The sequence below is a fragment of the Bubalus bubalis genome, chromosome 7, assembly GCF_019923935.1.
Source record: "Bubalus bubalis isolate 160015118507 breed Murrah chromosome 7, NDDB_SH_1, whole genome shotgun sequence".
NCBI lineage: Eukaryota > Metazoa > Chordata > Mammalia > Artiodactyla > Bovidae > Bubalus > Bubalus bubalis.
Window position 1 is genome coordinate 79,993,072 of NC_059163.1, and position 19,523 is coordinate 80,012,594.

Here is a 19,523-nt window from a genome sequence, read left to right on the forward strand (position 1 = left end):
GTTTCATTTGGGCCTAGCTTTACTTGGAAAATACACTTCCCTCCATCTCCCCACATTGTCACAAAAGGACAGTGTGATTCATGTAGCACTTGGTGTTGTCAAATGTAATGGAATAAAAAAGCTGCAAGGTATTTTTGTGCATATTGCTTGCCAACAGGTAAATGGGAGCACTTTTCGTGTTAACTTGCAAATAACATGTGACAATAAGGATTATCATTTTTAGGAAGATTATTTTATTTAAGACTCAACCCAATCAATAGTTGAATTTCCCCCAAGATCAAAATTTCCTTGCAGCTTTTTTATCCCACTACATTTGACAAGAGATGGAGGGAAGTATATTTTCCAAGTAAAGCTAGGCCCAAATGTTAAAAACAGATGTCCAAAGGAACTAAAAAGTCAAATGCATTCCACTGATACACTAGACTTAATCCCCTCTTGTCTACTCAATAGCACTCAAGCAGCTGAGCACCCTCTTCCCTATATTTTCACTGTTTTCGTTTCACGTGGGTCATTCTCATTAGGGTACAAAACAGGCTTTAATTTTCTCCATCTTAAAAAAAAATTCAAACCAAAAAAACTTTTTTTACCCCATATCCTCTCTTGCTACCCCTCCATTTCTCTGTTACTCCTAACAAAGTAAAATCTTGAAAGAATAGTCTACACTGGCTATCTCCAATCCTTCTCCCTGAGAAGGATTGGAGACAAAAACCCTCCACTCAATAATTCTCTCTTTGGATCACTCCAATAGACTTTGACCTTCACATAAACTACTTTCATGAAAGTCACCAAACACTGCCTTACTTGCCAAAAATGGTCAACCATGAAGTCGTACCAACCTGTCACAAGCATTAGACAGTTGGGTCATCTTGGCCTCATTAAAATATCATCTTCACTTGCTTTCTAGGACATCACACTTTTCCCTAACTATCTACTTCACCTTGGTCTTAACTAGTTCCTCATCTCCCTTACCTTAAATGTTGTCTGAGCCCTAGAGAACTATAAAGTTGAAATCTCTTCTCAAACTACATGCATTTGTCAGGTAACATCCAAACTCTAGGCATCAGATACTATTATAGAATAAAGACTCCCAGATCCATGTGCTCAGTCTGGGCCTGTCTTCTAGCTCCAAACCCACATACAAATGTCTATCCAATATACACCCACTTGTATGTGATGGACAGGGAGGTCTGGAGTGCTGTGATTCACGGGGTCGCAAGGAGTCAGACACGACTGAGCGACTGAACTGAACTGAACTGTACCTCCAATTTCAAACTTACCATGTCTAAAATTGAACTCCTTATCTCATTTACCTGCCATAAAATCTGTTATTCTGTTTTCCTTATCACAGGAAAGGGTAACTCCATCTCTCCACCTATTCTGGCCAAATTCCTGTTTCCTTCCACTTCTTTTTCTCACATGTCACATCAGATTCAACAGCAAATTCTACAGACATTGTCCTTCAAACTTAAACTACCATCACTTCCCATAACCCCAAAAATCTTAACACTGGTCCAGGTCATCAATATCTCTTTCCTGGATTATTACAATACCTTATGAGTACCCCTGCTTCCATACTTGTATCCCTGTAATTACTACTAGGGATCTGCAAACTATGACTCATGGACCAAATGCAGTTTGCTGCCTATTTTTAAACAGACTCTAAGTTAAGAATAAAACTGTACATTTTTAAATAGTTAAAAACTAGTATCTCATTATGTGCTAAAATTATATGAAATTAAATTTTGGATTTCATAAATGTAAGTTTTATTGATCTACAACTACACCTAATAATATATCTCACCTATGGATGTTTTCAACCACCACAGCAGGGCAAGAGTTCAGACAGACCATACGCCCTGCAAAGTCTACAATATTTACTCTCTAGACCTTTATAGAAAAGGTTTGCCAATCCATGGTCTAATTAACACTACACCCAGTCAGAGCATAAAAATCCTCTACTCAAAATCTTCCAATTCCTTCCCATCTCATTCACTGTGAAGCTACATCTTTATAGACTGCTGCTCCTGCTGCTATCTCACGTCAGTCGTGTCCGACTCTGTGCGACCCAGAGACGGCAGCCCACCAGGCTCCTCCGTCCCTGGGATTCTCCAGGCAAGAACACTGGAGTGGGTTGCCATTTCCTTCTCCAACGCATGAAAGTGAAAAGTGAAACTGAAGTCACTCAGTCGTGTCTGACTCTTAGCGACCCCACGGACTGCAGCCCACCAGGCTCTTCCATCCATGGGATTCTCCAGGCAAAAGTACTGGGGTAGGGTGCCATCGCCTTCTCCGCTTTATAGACTGTTGCTGTTGCTAAGTCGCTTCAGTCGTGTCCGACTCTGTGTGACCCCAGAGACGGCAGCCCACCAGGCTCCCCTGTCCCTGGGATTCTCCAGGCAAGAACACTGGAGTGGGTTGCCATTTCCTTCTCCAATAAATGAAAGTGAAAAGTGAAAGGGAAGTTGCTCAGTCGTGTCCGACTCCTAGCGACCCCATGGACTGCAGCCTACCAGGCTCCTCCGTCCATGGGATTTTCCAGGCAAGAGTACTGGAGTGGGGTGCCATTGCTAGACATCCCTAAAGACATGGATGTCAGCTACCTACAAACTCTTTCTTCTACTATTCTTCCCTTTGCTCAGTCTGCCCTAGCCATATGAGGTCCTGCTCCTTGAACATGTAAAGCAAAGTCATACTGCAGGGCCCCCCACTGCTCTTCCCTCTCTTTGGAAACTTAACCCAGATCTACACAGTTCATTCTCACTCGTCTCTGGTAATGGCCCAAATTTTGACTTATTAGTGATGTCTTTCTGGATCAAACTACTCCCACTCCCTATTCCCAGTCTTGATTTCCTTCCTCTGCTTTTTTCCCATCTGACATACTATTTACTGTTTATTTTCCACTGTGTATTTCCTCTGCAACTTTTATCTTGTGTTTTTCATTACCTATTTTATTTTTTCCTAAGTTAGAATAATGCAGGGCATATTATATGCACTCAATATAATTTGCTGTATGATTAATTTTAAAATAACCTTAAATAATTGACATTTCATCTTCTACAAAAAATTTTTAATAACAGAAAAATCAAAAGATTAAAAACTGAGTTCCTAAAAGTCATCCATCATCATCAACATCAATAAGCCCTGGAATAGATTAAACCTATAATACTAGCACATTCAGACATATTGAGTATTTATTTCAGTAAGTATAATCAAGATTTTAATCACGTGATAAATCTTACCTGCAAGAGTAATACAAAGTGTTTACTTGCAAAATCCTGATTCTGCAATCCACAGCATCCCAAACACAATACAGCCAAATTTCTTACTACAGGATGAACATTTATTATTCCAGGAAGAATCTAAAATGAATTAGAAATTAAAATAATTTTGACTAGAGGAAAAAATTTAAAACAGTATATTAAAAAGGTGGTCAAAATGAAAATTTCTGTAAGACCTCATAGATCTACTTTTTCCTCATAGATCTACATTTCCATATATAGTCTATTAACTCAAAAAAGTAAATAGTAAATTGCTAAAACATAAGAATACAGTCAGAGCAAAATATAGTCCTTATATTCCCTCCACCTGACAAAACTGATTCAATGGCTTCCCAGTGCTCAGAGAGACATGTTGTGTCTCTTTGTGTAGTCCATATTGTGTAGCCTTTCCCGGTATCATCTCATACCACACTATCCCTTGCTCTTGTTTATTCAATTGATCTGATTTCAATGTCTCCCAATTGGTGCTATCCACTAGGGACATAATGCAAGTCACATATGCCATTTTAAATTTTCTAATGGCCACATTACATTTTATTCCAAAATAAATAAACTATTATCAACACATGTAATCAATATTTTAAAATCAAGATAATATTTTTAGGTGTGGTTTCAAAAATATTTTATAAAAGTGAGATAACTTATGTTGCTTGTACTAAGTCTTTGAAATCCAATGTATTTTTACATTTATAAATATATATATATTTAGAATAGTTTTTAACAGTCACAGGTTTTTAATATCCACATGTTGCTGGTGGCTACAGTATTCACAAGAGTAAATCTACCATTCTTCCCTTCCTTTTTCACATACTTAATATGCCCACTCAAATATCACCTCAAGGTCACCCTCCATGAACAGATGAAACTCATTATCTTAAGTTAACATATGACCATAAAGCTTTTCTTCATAGCAATTATCAATGGCATAAGCTTTCACTTGTTTATTTGATTCATGTCCCCTCTCACTTGACCAAAAGATCTACCAAGGGCAGTCTACATGTTTTGTAAATCATGTATACTCTATCCCCAATACTGAGTGTATAGTACATAATACACTATAATAAACAATATTATTTATATTTATTATAAAATTATTAATATTTACTCACTTTCATTTTTAAAGCACAGTAATTCCATTAAAATATTATTACTCCTATATCTAAATACCTTACTCTTCCAATCTTTAGACAGATTACTTTTATATATTTAAAATCATTATGACCATTCAATTTTGTATTCTTTATTTTCTCAATATTATATGTGTTTTCCCACGTATATATATGTCTTTGTAACTACTGTTTCAATTGTGTAGTTAATTATACCATAAATTATCATTCTCCTGCAACAGAACCAGACATAAAGCACACAGCAGAATTTTAAAATATCACTTTTCACTAGAGACATCTTCTTCCTTAAAATTAAAACTAAATTCTGGAGATTTAATAGATCTAGTTTTAATCAGCTCTGGACTGTTGTAAACAACAATCAGATTTCTTTACTATATTGACAAACTCATGACAATCCAAGGAACTAGATTTTAGATCACAATTGTTGGCTGTTTTTCACTAATCCCAAGTGAAAAAACCTTGGGGAAAATCCTGGAAGAGCTTGGATACATTTAAAATTTGCTATGGATAAGCAGCAATATTAAAAAAATACTCTAAAGCTGCATGTCTAATACCATCACCATTAACCACATGTGGCTACTGAATATTTGAAATTTGATTTGTCCAGATCGAGATGTGCTTTAAGACTTAGTATGAAGAAAAGAATATAATTTTTATATTGACTAACTGATGAAATTATAATATTGGGGGTATATTGAGTTAAATATATTAAAATTAATTTCACATGTTTCTTTTTAATTTTTAAATGCAGCTACTAGAAAATTTAAAGTTAACAGGTGGTTTGCATTATATTTCTATCAGACAATGTTGTTCTAAGGCTTGCAGAATTTATATCCCTCTCCTGAGTAAAATGGAGATTACCTATGAAGGGTTTCTTTAGTAAAAAGTCTCTTAAATATGCAGTAATAAACAAATTCCTTACACAAGGCTTACAATGTAACTTTCTCAGTCTTTCTACACGGTAAGATTCTGGTACTTTAAATATTACTATTGTATCTCAGTATTCCTCTTACTATTCAAAAAATTAAGATATTCTGCATCTCTTGCCAGTATAATTTTTTCAAACTTTCTAAAAGAATAATTATAACTTACATACCAGGTCTTTTACATGCATTATCTTAATTTAATTCTCACAATATGAAGCAGCCACTACATTATTTCTTTCAACATACCAAAGATTCAATGATGCCATCCATGGTTGCACCTATACCTGTTGAAGTGGACATCTGCTTCAATAGTTCATAGCATAAAATAAGACACTTCTGTAGGGTTTCAGCATCATTCTAAAACAAAACACAAGATATTCTGCGTTAGTAAGAATACAGTCTGCCCACCTCTCAAATATTTACTTTCTTAGAGTTTTTTTGTCTAAGACATGTTGTCTCTATACACATTCCCTGAACAACTTTAACCATTCACATAATTTACCATTTATGAGCTAGTTCAACTATTTTCTAAACTTTCATTTTCATATAGAAAACTGCCATAAGACATTTCCTCTTGTACGTCCAACAGGCTTTTTAAACTCAAAATGGCCAAAAGGGAACTAATTACTACCCACATCCCTCCTCCCGAGCAACATCCATAAATACTGCTGCCATCTACCCAGCCATCCAAACCAAAAGACCTAGGATACACTCCTGACTCACTGCTCTCCCTATTACTAATTTCAAAATATGTTTCAAATCCATGACTTCTTTCCATATCCCCCATCATCATGTTCAGACCACAATCATCTCAATACTACATTACTCTAAGTCTTCAAACTAGTATGTCTGCATGAAATGAATTTCCTGAGTAACAGTGATCTTCATAAGACATAAATCTCATTTTTAGTTCTACACCATGATCTTTAAAAGGTCAACGTGGTCAAACAGATGCCAAGAGTAAACATCAACATTTTAAGACTCACTGAGCTAAAATGGACAGGAATGGGTGAATTTAATTCGATGACCATTGTATCTACTACTGTGGACAAGACTCCCTTAGAAGAAACAGAGAAGCCCTCATAGTCAACAAAAGAATCTGAAACGCAGTACTTGGGTGCAATCTCAAAAATGACAGAATGATCTTGGTTTGTTTCCAAGGAAAACCACTCAAAATCACAGTAATCCAAGTCTACGCCCTAACCACTAACTCTGAAGAAGCTGAAGTCGAATGGTTCTATGAAGACCTACAAGACGTTCTAGAACGAACTCAAAAAAAGATGTCCTTTTCTTCACAGGGGATTGGAATACAAAAGTAGGATGTCAAGACATACCTGGAGTAACAGGCAAGTTTGGTCTTTGACTAGAAAATGAAGCAGGGAAACAGCTAAGAGAGTTTTTCCAAGAGAACGCACTATCATAGCAAACACCCTCTTTCAAAAACACAAGAGACAACTCTACATATAGACATCATCAGATGGTTGATACCAAAATCAGATTGATTAACATTCTTTGCAGCTGAAGATGGAGAAGCTCTACAGAGTCAGCAAAAACAAGACCGGGGGAGCTGACTGTAGCTCAGATAATGAAATCCTTATTACAAAATTCAAACTTAAATTAAAGAAAGTAAGGGAAACCACTAGGCCATTCAGGTATGACCTAAATCAAATTTCTTATGATTATACAGTGGAAGTGACAAGTAGATTCAAGGGATTAGATCTGATACAGAGTGTCTACAGAACTATAGGTGGAGGTCTGTAACACTGTACAGAAGGCAGTGACAAAAACCATCCCAAAGAAAAAGAAATGCAACAAGGCAAAACAGTTGTCTGAGGCAGCCTTACAAATAGCTGAGAAAAGAAGAGAAGTGAAAGGCAAAGAAAGGGAAAGACATACCCAACTGAATGCAGAGTTCCAAAGAATAGCAAGGAGAAATAAAAGAACCTTGTTCAGAGAACAATGCAAAGGAACAGAACAAAAGGACAGAAAACACTAGCTATCTCTTCAAGAAAACTGGAGATACCCAGGGAACATTTCATGTAAGGATGGGTACAATAAAGGACAGAAATGGCAAGGACATAACAGAAGCAGAAGAGATTAAGAAGAAGTGGCAAGAAAAAAACAGAACTATACAAAAAAGGTCTTAATGACTGGGATAACCACAATGGTGTGGTCATTCACCTAGAGCCAAACATCCTGGAGTGTGAAGTCAAGTGGGCCTTAGGAAGCATTACTACGAGGAAAGCTAGTGGAGGTGATGGAATTTCAGCTGAGCTATTTAAAATCCTAAAAGATGACACTGTTAAACTGCTGCACCAATGTCAGCAAATCTGGAAAACTCAGCAGTGGCCACAAAACTGGAAAAGGTCAGTTTTCATTCCAATCCCAAAAAAGGGCATTGCCAAAGAATGCTCAAACTACCACACAATTGTGCTCATTTCATAAGGTAGCAAGGTAATGCTCAAAATCCTTCAAGATAACCTTCAACAGTACATGAACCAAGAACTTCCAGATGTACAAGCTGGTTCTAGAAAAGGCAGAAGAATCAGAGATCAAATGGCCAAAATCCACTGGATCACAGAAAAAGCAAGAGAATTCCGGAAAAACATCTACTTCTGCTTATTTGACTACGCTAAAGCCTTTGACTGTGTGAAGTATAACAAAGTCTGGAAAATTCTTAGAGATGGGAATACCAGACCACCTTACCTACCTCCTGAGAAACCTGTATGAAGGTTATGAAGCAATAGTTACAACCAGACATGGAACAATGAACTGATTCAAAATTGGGAAAGGAGTACATCAAGGCTGTATATTGTCACCCTGCTTATTTAACTTCTATTGCAGAGTACATATTTTGAAATGCTGGGCCAGATGAAGCAGAAGCTGGAATCAAGACTGCCAGGAGAAATATCAACAACCTCAGATATACACATGATACCACCCTAATGGCAGAAAGCGAAGAGGAACTCAAAAGCCTCTTAATGAAGGTGAAAGAGGAGAATGAAAAAGCTGGCTTAAAACTCAATATTCAAAAAACAAAGATCATGACATCCCATCTCATTGCTTCATGGCAAACAGATGAGGGAAAAATGGAAACAGTGACAGACTTCTATTTTCTTGGACTCCAAAATCACTGCGAATAGTGACTGCAGTCATGAAATTAAATTAAAAGACACTTTCTTTTAATTTCATGAAAAGCTATGACTAACCTAGACAGTGTATTAAAAAGCAAATGTCACTTTGCCAATAAAGGTCCACCTAGTCAGAGCTATGGTTTTTCCAATAGTCATGTATGGATGTGTGAGTTGGAACATAAAGAAGGCAGAGCACTGAAGAATTGATGCTTTCAAACTGTGGTGCTGGAGACTACTCTTGAGAGTCCTTTGGACTGCAAGGAGATCAAACCAGTCAATCATAAAGGAAATCAACCCTGAATACTCTTTGGAAGGACTGATGCTGAAGCTAAAGATCCAATATTTGGCCACCTGATGTGAAAAGCCGACTCACTGGAAAAGACTCATGCTGGGAAAGATTGAAGGCAGGAAGAGAAGGGGAAGAAGAGGATGAGATGGTTGGATGGCATCACCAACTCAATGGACTGAGTTTGAGGAAACTCCAGGAGATAGTGAAGGACAGGGAAGCCTGGCATGCCGCATGCAGTTCATGGGGTTGCAAAGAGTTGGATACAATTTAGCAACTGAACAACAACATGATCTTTGGGTAAGGCACAATTTTTAAAAGATCGCTTATACAAGGCCTTACATGAATTGGCCCTTAATTTTTCCCCCAGGTTTCTCTCTTACCTCTTCCCGTCAATTCTATAGTCACATGGACCTTAAGTTTTTTAACATAACAGGCACTCTTTAACTTCTGGGCCTTCACACATGTCACTCCATCTGCCTATAACATTCCTCTAACTCATTGCAGAGAGATGACAAGAGTTCAGTAAAAGCACAACGAAAGCCACATGCCTGGGTCTGAATCCTGCTAACCTCAGGCAAGTTACTTGCCTTCTATAAAATGAGGATAATTGTACTAATTCCACTAGGTCATAGTGAGAATCAAATGAATTCACACTCATGAAAATCCCCCTCTGCCTACACACACATACAAAAGAATCCTGTAACTACTAGCTTAAAAATTATTTTTCAAATCTCAAGTTTAAACATTTATTCTTCTGGAGAAGTCAACACCACACTATGTGGTTTAGATGCCTCTCCTACCCTTACCTGACTATAGCATTTATTACACTATACTGTGATTATACTGTAGCAGATTCATAACCCTTAAATAGGACAAATGAACACAGAAATGGTCAAAGCAAGTAAACAGATAATATTAATCATGACAGATCACCTTAGTTAAAATTTCTCTAATTCAGATCTGCAGTTTATATCATTTTTCAGTTTCCATTTTCAATTTTTGCTTTAAATTTTCTCCTCAAATTTAAAAGCCCACTGAATTTGTCAAACAAAAGAAATAACTATTAACCATGAAAATAAAATGCAGGCATATCCATTGGGAAGGTGGGGTGTTAACAGCAGGGAAGTCTATGGCTACAGAACTCAATGACATATCTCACAAAACTCCCCTGTACAGTAAACTCTTCTCTATCCAGCTTTCTCTTCATGAGAATAATCGGAGGCCATTACAGAGTACTGAGAAGAGTTGCCCATGCTATACAGCAGGTTTTTATTAGTTACCTAGTTTATATAGTATCTCATTTAAAATAACAAAGTTACTTAGCTTTTTCTAAAACCAAAGAGTAATTAAACTTTAAAAAATATGTTTAACAGTATTGTTACTATAGACATTCTTCTAGCAGTGGAAAGATCATGAGTCTTCCACAAATAAGTGAAACATGCATTTTCCTTTTCTAAATCATTCAAGACAAACTAAAACAAAAAACAAAGTGAAGGAAACCACTGGAAGGCAATTTTCCTTGGCAAGCAAGAAAGACTTTAGATCCTAGGGATTAGCATGACAAGGGAGCAAATCAAATCAAGTCCTAGCTATAATAATTAAAGTTCATTAAAGCTTTTTGAAGTCCAAAACAGAAAGGAACTGGCAGAAAAATATAATTTTCATATTATTTCATGGTACTGTTAAAAATCCTTCCAAAGGGAATATATTCTGGCAGCTAAATTAAGCAAACAAGGTTTAATTATGATAATTAATAGCAGCTGAAATTTACTGTAAAAAAGTTATCTATACCTTCTCTATGTGGACTTCTTTCATTTCATGTTGCTCTGTCTCTTTCAAAAGGTTTATTTTGGCATCCTCTAATGCTTTTATTTCTTCTTTTAATTCTGATGCTCGATGAAAATCCTGTAAGGTAATGCAATTTTCCAAAGAGTCTTTTGCCTCAATAAGTTTAACTTTTATTTCAGCCATCTAAGAAAAGATATAAATTGTATAAACACCAAACAAAAACGATTAATACAAAATCTGTAGCAAACTAAACAGTATTATTAACATCTCAACCATCTACAAGTTTAATCAGTCGGGCACATATAGAAAAAGTTGTAGTCTTCCCGAAACAGACTGGAAAATCTTTCAACTCACATAATCTGATAACATCTTGATAGTCTCATAGTTTAATAGTTAACTATAATTTAACTTTGTGAGAGAAATTTTGAAAATGTACAAGAAATAAAAGACTTGCACACGTACATTCTAGTCAAGTATTTCTTTAATTTAGAAGAGAGTTACCTTAAGCTCTTTCTTTCTTGCATCAGCTGGATCATTATTAACAGCAACAGTAACAATGGGTGCCCGAATCTCTGAGATAATTTCTGTAACCTGATAAATTATAATTCAGAATAAATGTTTTAATATATGTTATACAACAGAAAATGACATTCAACTGTTACACGAAACTCCAAACAGTATCCACAATCTTTTGAAAAATAGAGCAAAACATATAAGCAAAAATGGCACACATTCTATTTCCTACACAATTTTATAAAAAAATGACCAAACAATACAACTGACTAAAAAACTCTTAACATTATGGGAAGGTAAATAGGCATATAGACACTGAAGATAAATTCTTTCATACAGTGCTTAGAAACAGAAAAAAAAATGAAAAAAGCCTGTAATCTTAGGTACCATAAAATTAAAATTTTCTGCCTCTAATCCTCAACTCCCTCTGTTGTTAAGCTACAATGGGAGTGGAACACAAAAATAAGAATACTCGTTAATTCTTCCTTTGGGTGCACAAGGCAGAATGACAGCAAACTAAACACTTTCCTTTCAGAGACACTAGGCACCGGAGTTGGCACATTCAGGAAAAAGTTGCATCCCTAATGAAGGTACATTAAACAGGTGCTGTATAACCACTAATTGGCAATGTTGTAGAAGGAATTTATATATTATCTGTATAAGGAAGGGCTGGAAAAGACAACCTTTGAATTAACTTGTGATTTACAATTTTATGAAAATCAATGATACAAGTCTGTTTTTTAGAATACCCCAGAGAAAAATAACAGTACTTGAAAATAGTAATATAAATTTTAAAAAATAAAATATTTTATTTATCTAAAAAAAATAAAGATACTTATTTTTAAGATACTTATTTATCAAGCACTTTACCAAAAATAAAGATACTTATTTACCAAGCACTTTATGAAAATTATTTCATGGAATAATAAAAAATATTGTTATTCTTACCTTGCAAACAAATAAAAATTCTAAATTAAATAATTTGGGTAAAGTCACAAATTTAGAAAGTGTCCAATGGGAAATGAACCCGAAGTGAAGAGGAACTAAAGAGCCTCTTAATGAGGGTGAAGGAGGAGAGTAAAAAACTGGCTTAAAACTCAATATTAAGAAAAATAAGATCATGGCACCTGGTTCCATCACTTCATGGCTAATAGAAGGGGAAAAGGTGGAAGCAGTGACAGATTTCCTTTTCTTGGTCTCTAAAATCACGGGGGATGACTATAGACATGAAATTAGAAGACAACTACTTTGTGGGAAAGCCATGACAAACCTAGACAGTATATTAAAAAGCAATGACATCACTTTGCCAACAAAGGTCCATATAGTTGAAGCTATGGTTTTTCCAGTAGTCATGTGCGGATGTAAGAGCTGGACAATAAAGATGCCAGAGAGCCAAAGAATTGATGCTTTCAAACTGTGGTGCTAGAGAAGACTCTTGAGAGTCCCTTGGAAATCAAGATCAAACCAGTCCATCTTAAAGAAAATCAACCCTGAATACTCTTTGGAAGGACCGATACTGAAGCAGAAACTCCAAAACTTTGGCCACCTGATGTGAACAGCCAACTCACTGGAAAAGACACTGATGCTGGGAAAGATAGAAGACAGAAGAAGAGGGCGACAGAGGATGAGATGGTTGGATGCATCACCGATTCAATGGACATGAATTTGGGCAAACTCTGGGAGATGGTGAGGGACAGGGAAGCCTGGTGTGCTGCATGCAGTCCATGGGGTCACTAGGAGTCGGAAACAACTTGGCAACTCAACAACAACAAATGTATAAATTCAGCCGGCTCTCAAACCTAGCAACCAATGCCTATGCCACGCCTTCCCTAAACTGCTCCATTTCAAACTGAATCAACACAATGATAGGCACAGTAAGAGAAGAAAAGAAATATTTTTTAAAACGTGTGTGTGAAAGGGACTGGGTTTTAAGAAATTCAAAAGCTTCACAAAGAGACAAAACTAAAACAAAAGCAATTAAAGACAAATAAAGCCAAAAGTACTGAAAACACAATTAACACTCAATGTTATTGACCAGAATCTTTTATTTCTATCACCAATGAAGAAAATTACTTACAATTTGTATTCTCTTATTATCATCTATAATGATGTGGAGCAGTCTCTCAACAAGAAAAGAAATTAGGGATATTGGGGTGGTAGGTAGAGTAAGAATCTCCTGTAAGATACCCAGCAGTCGTTTCCTAAATTCAAGAAGAACTATTTTAATTTCAATACAAAAAGAGAAACACATTATATTTCAAACTATTCTGCAGACTTAATTTGTCTTAATTCTTTTTTATATTTATCTTTGGGTACAAAAATATATGTATAGACTTTAAGCCAAAAATTCAAATGCTGAAAAAAAAAAATTTATAAATGACCCTAATAATCTTTCATAAATCAACATGATGAAATGACAAAATACCATAAGTGATTCAAATAATTTATACCATATTTATTATAGAGAGGACTAATAATACTAACAAAATTTTAAGCAAAAACCTGCAACTTTATTGTTTATTCTGATGAAACTGAATTAGAAACTCATATTTCCATATACATATAACAGAAGAGAAACAGAGACAGTACATATTTTCACTTATATACTCCATATATGTATTATATATACAAGAGGAAAGAAAAAACTTCATATAATATTTTAGAGACCTAGGTTAAATACATTTAATCATATGGTAATATGACTGTATTTTAACAAAGACTATTAGGAGAGCAAATTAGAACAAGAGTTAACATTTAAATGTACCTTCCTCCTTCTTCATTGGTATCCAAAGACTTGATAATTAGAATTAATTGTTGACCTATGAATTCTTTTGTCATCAAATTGCCAATATAGGAAAAATCACCTCTCTGTTCTTCATTAACAACTGGAATGCTTTGAATATAACTAAAACAAGCACAATAAAATGTAGAATTTGTTACAAAACATTGAACAGCTCCCCATTAAGTGAGAAAAGGATCATTTTATACCCTTATCAGTCCCAAGATCTATATATGGACATTTTATACCATGTGATACTAATGCGATTTAGAAACTAAATTGTGTTATTGTCATGAACTTTCATGAACTTACTGGCTTGATTCAAAAGAACTTGGAAATATATTTTCATTAAAAATACATTTCCTATGGGAAATTTTCAAAAGGTACGTATTTATATCTCTTAATATAACTAATTATTTCAATGTCACTAGTATTCTCAATTAGAAAGTTCTAAATCTCTGCTTCAAAGATACAATTATTCAGAAAGAGCCTGTCTTCCCTCATCATCCTTAATCATTATTTTGTTTAAAAGAATAATAGTATAAATAAAAATTATGTTACCCATGAACACAATGACCTTTTAAAAAAATTAGAAAAAAACAGATAGCTTCATGAATTTGTATTACCTTGCTTGAGGGCTTTCCTGGTGGTTCAGATGGTAAAGAATCTGCCTATAATGCAGGAGACCTGGGTTGGATCCCTGGGTCAGGAATATCCCCTAGAGAGGGAAATGGCTATCCATTCCAGTATTCTTGACTGGAGAATTCCATGGAAAGAGGAGCCTGGTGGGCTACAGTCCTTGCTTAGGGTCCTATTAACCACTATACTTATTCTAGTATAATTGCTACCAAGCAAGCACTGTCAACCACACTTTTACTTTTATTGTGTGTGTGTGTGTGTGTGTGTGTGTGTGTGTGCTCAGTTGCTCAGTGGTCTCTGACTCTTTGTGACCCTATGGACTGTAGCCTGCCAGGTTCCTCTGTCTACGGGATTATCCCAGCAAGAATACTGGAGTAGTGGGTTGCCATTTCCTCCTCCAGGGACTTCCTGACCCAGGGATTAAATGTGCATCTCCTGTGGCTTATGTATTAGCAGGCAGATTCTTAACCACTGAGCCACCAGGGAATGAATCCCTTTAATTTTTTACTATCACTGCCTAAATTAGTCATTTACAACCCGCACCTAGGTAACATTCAAGAGCTTACCAGAAGTTCTTTTTTTCCTGTGGAACAAAAAAAGCTATTTAAAAGCAAAATAAAGAAAGAGTTTAAATAGATCATGAGTTTAAACTTACACAACCAGGTGCCATTAGGTTGGAATTTATGAAATGACTCATTAGAAAAGACCCTGATGCTGGGAAAGACTGAAGGCAGGAGAAGGGGACGACAGAAGACAATAGTTGGATGGCATCATGGATTCTATGGACCTGAGTTTGAGCAAGTGCCAGAAGATGGTGAAGGACAGGAAGCCTGGTGGGCTGCAGCTCATTAGGCCACAAAGAGTCAGAAACAACTGAACAACAACAATGTAGATGAAAAATGTGTCATTTTAAACTGTCAACAAAAATCCAGTTACAGATACTGCAGAATTCTGTATGACGAATAAATGAAATGACTCATAAAATTACAGCCAAGAGTAAATAAAAGCTCATCAATTCACAGCAATGATATTAGGAACTTCAAACCTATCAGCCACCTTTTGGAATCTGGCAGGAAACTAAGCAACAGCTACAAAACTGATAATTATCAAAATCTATAAATCAGTAGAGTTGCTGATTTCTGACAAGCTAAAAAACCTTCACTCAACTTTGGATCCCTCCTTACTTTTTCATCCAGCTTCAGCACAATGCATAGCATTAAGATTCTGGGTATCTTCAAAAATAAATTTAGAATAGTTATTTCATTAGTAATTACAAATCCTGAACTGCATAATAGAACTTAAAATGGACCCAGCGCTTTTAATTATCATGAAATCATCTATTCTCAATCATTTTTACAGGTAATCCTTATAATGAAGAGACCACTCAAGAAAGTCTTTTCTAAAACTAAGAATTTATATTTAAGCTTTCTAAAAACTGTATGTGTCCCTTTTCCTTACTCAAATTTAATAAGCCTCATTTAACAGCCCCAATTTCTCTCTTTATGTGAACACCTCAATTAACAGGAAATTGTTTCCTATTAGCATTCAGAGTCACTGACTCTTCCTGTTACAAAATGTTACAAAATGCCTGAAAATTTGAGATCAAGAAACAACTTTTCCATTTCATTTTGCTTCTGTTCCTGAGAAAACTATTCCTATCTAATGACATTGCTCCAAAAAGAAAATCATCCTGTTTAAGTATTATTTCAATAATTAAATATAATCTTTAAATCTTTTCATAAGTGAAAAAAACAAGTTGATTCAAGTAAATTAATTAAAAACTTACAAAGCGACAAAGGATATATAAAAATCACTGATCTCTCAAAATCAGAACTGAACTCTTCACAAGAATTAATCTGTGAAGCAGTCTGAGATGTTTTCTCTTTGTTATTTAAATATTTAACATATCCTCATACTTTCTTGTATTTTCTCAATCTATGAGCATTTATTACTTTTATGTAAACATGTGTTATTTAACACTGCATCAAAAACACTCCTTTTGGCCCTTTGCTGTTCACCTGAGCTATCACAACATAGTTAATCGGCTATTTGTTGTTGTTCGGTTGTTCAGTTGTGTCCGACTCTTTGCAACTCCATGGACTGCAGCATACCAGGCTTGCCCTGTCCTTCACCATCCATATCCCAATACAAAATAAAAAGTTAAAAAAAAAATCATTTCTTTTTGGAACATTTCAACATGGCCCAAACTGCATTATAATGAATATTCCAATTAAAGCCTGAAGAAACTACCATTAAAACTCTAAGTAGATTCCCACGTTTCTCATGTTACTATGAGTTCAAGCTCTAAGTCTTCATATTGGCTCACATTTAAGATATTTTTAAGTTCAATGTTTTGCATACAAAATTCAAACACATTCTTAGCTTTGCTCTCTAAACTTCTATGTGGAGCCACTATAAGCAAAAGCTTTCCTGGTGGCTCAAATGGTAAAGAATCTGCCTGCAATGTGGAAGACCTGGGTTCGATCCCTGGGTCTAGAAGATCCCCTGGAGAAGGGAATGGCTACCTACTCCAGTATTCTGGCCTAGAGAATTCCATGGACAGAGGAGCCTGGCAGGTTCCAGTTCATGGGGTTGTAAAGAGTCAGATAGGACTGAATGACTAACACTTTCACTTTCATAAGCAAAAGCATAATTCTGTATTCCCCCCAAAAAAGAATTCATGCCCATAATTCATACTGTATGAAAAGCTTTTTTAAAAAATGCATCAAAACCAGGACTTCCTGGTGGTCCAGCGGTTAAGACTCTCCGCTTCCACTGAAGGGGGCACAGGTCCACTCCCTGGTTGGAGTGGATCCAACCAGATCCCCACAAGGTGCAGTCAAAAAAAAAAAGGGAACCAAAATCATGAAGTTAAAAAATCTACACACCAATATTCATTAAAAAAAATATATATATAACCTTTGGCCCAACAATTCCACCTCTTGGAATCAACTCTACAAAATCCCAAACAAACATAAAAATGTAAAGAAAGTTTAAGACACCTTTATCAGTGAAAACTGAGAACATCCTAAATGTCTATCAACCATCAAGAGAAGAGCAAATTAAATATTACCACCATACTATGAAGTTCCATGCTGTTAAAACTGTGATAGATTTGTATCTACCAATATATAATGATCTCAAGTATCAGTAGTTTTAAAAAAAGCAAAGGTATGTATAGTCTGTGTTATAGTTTTAAAATTATGCATTTAATGTGTGTCTCTAAATGCAGAGAAAGAGGGTTTGGAATTGTATGCCCCAAACTGTTTAAATATCAACTCTATGGAGATTGAGGAATTAGGAGATAAGAGGAAACATATTTATTCTATGTACTTCTGTATTTGAATTTTTGACAATGCATTCATGTTTTACTTATACAAGTTTACTTGTATAATTGTAAAGTGATCTAAGTAGAAATCAGGGTAATTCAAATAAATAAAAGATATTTTGAAAAAACTTTCTAACAAACAAAAAGCCAAACAGTAACAATTTTAATAAATACTAAAACAGGCCACAGGGATCCACCCAGTCAATTGGAAAACTATTGCTTGCCCATGCACCAGATCCAGCCTGTTCCTTGTTTTTTGTACAGCATCAAAGCTAAGATTTTTACATCTTTATATGACATACATATAAATACATAAGTAAAAATATGTACATGTGAAAATTACATGAAATTCAAATTTTAGTGTCCACAAAAGTTAATGAAAGTTTTATCAGAAAACAGCCAGATCTATTCATAACATATTTTGTGGCTGCTTTTGCAGAGTCACAGCAAATTGAGTCACTGTGAGAGAGACAGTATGGCCCACAGAAATATTTACTAAATATATTTACTACCTGGCAGTTAGAAAAGCTTTGCCAACAAATTTCAAAAGGGAGTACACCGTTGTCAACCTTACAAAAAGTGTTCATCATCACGTCTGAACAATTTTAAGAAAATGTCCCAAAACATACTGACTTTGGTCTTTTAGTATACTGAGCAGCACAGGATATTCTCTAGAGTCTCAGTGTGCATACCTATTTTTCCTTGTCTGTCAAAAAAACTGGATTTTAACTTATTTTTAATCAAGCATGGCTCTGAGGGAGGGGGCTGGAAAGTTAACACACAACAACACAAGTACAACACAAGCACAGTCCAAACCAAAGGAAAATATTTTACCTCAGTAAATACTCTGCATATACTACAGGCTCTGGCAAAATCTGCTCTAAAAATTCTTCACCTTCTTCTCCTTTTGATTTCAAATGTTCACAAAGGACACGCCAATACAAAGCAAATTCAGGAGTTAATGTATCTGCTGGAATCAATTTCCTTCATTTAAAAAGCAAAGAATAAGATATCTTAATATCCAGTGAATATTTGAACACAAAAAAAATTTGAACCGAGTAGAAAACTGGGAATAAGCAGCTTTGATTTATAACCACCACCTCTTTAATTGCAAAGTCATTAATTTATCCACACAAAAAAGAATGAAGATAGTTAGACAAAAAGGAAAAAGAAAGTCTCAAATAAGCAAACATAACAGGGATGCATGCTGTTGGACTTTTCATGGTAGGCCTAATGCAAACATAAAAGTAATAAAACAAAACAAAAAATGGAAAGTAGTCTAAGTGGTGAGTTCTTATATAATGAGGAAAAAAAGGGAAAAAAGACATTCACCAGAGCAAAGAAAACCTAAGAGGTCTCAGTAAAAGATACCGATACAATCTTAAGTAATGGTAAAAGGGACTACTTTTAAGTACAGAAGTTCATCAATTATCATATTTCAAATAATGAGCACTTTATATACCTGCCGTCATTATTTTTACAGATTTCTGCCAGTTCATTAAGAGGAGTCATGGAAAACAAGGCATTGAGAACAGAGACTGCTACTTCAGAAGAATTTTCCACATCCAATCGATGAAGCAACTCTAATATATTGCCTTCAGTAAAACGTAACCAGCCTTGGAGAAGATGCTTCTGCATTGCTTGTTTCACAGCATCTGTTAAGTCATTGGAAACATAGGTGAACCAAGTCCCCCTCTAGCTTCCATCTCCTATATTTTTTGT

General features: G+C 35.4%; 1 protein-coding gene across 2 annotated transcripts in view; it reads right to left on the bottom strand.

Moving 5' to 3' along the window:
* Positions 1 to 19,523, bottom strand: part of NCAPG (non-SMC condensin I complex subunit G) — a 46,807-nt gene that overhangs the window by 21,814 nt on the left and 5,470 nt on the right. For both annotated transcript variants that reach the window (XM_006063935.3, XR_006552340.1), the window contains exons 6-13: positions 19,264 to 19,456; positions 18,636 to 18,785; positions 13,820 to 13,960; positions 13,133 to 13,256; positions 11,044 to 11,133; positions 10,546 to 10,725; positions 5,578 to 5,688; positions 3,240 to 3,359 (exon numbers count right to left, since the gene is read on the bottom strand). In XM_006063935.3, coding sequence (XP_006063997.1) covers positions 3,240 to 3,359; positions 5,578 to 5,688; positions 10,546 to 10,725; positions 11,044 to 11,133; positions 13,133 to 13,256; positions 13,820 to 13,960; positions 18,636 to 18,785; positions 19,264 to 19,456 — 1,109 coding nt within the window. The remainder of the gene's footprint in view (positions 1 to 3,239; positions 3,360 to 5,577; positions 5,689 to 10,545; positions 10,726 to 11,043; positions 11,134 to 13,132; positions 13,257 to 13,819; positions 13,961 to 18,635; positions 18,786 to 19,263; positions 19,457 to 19,523) is intronic.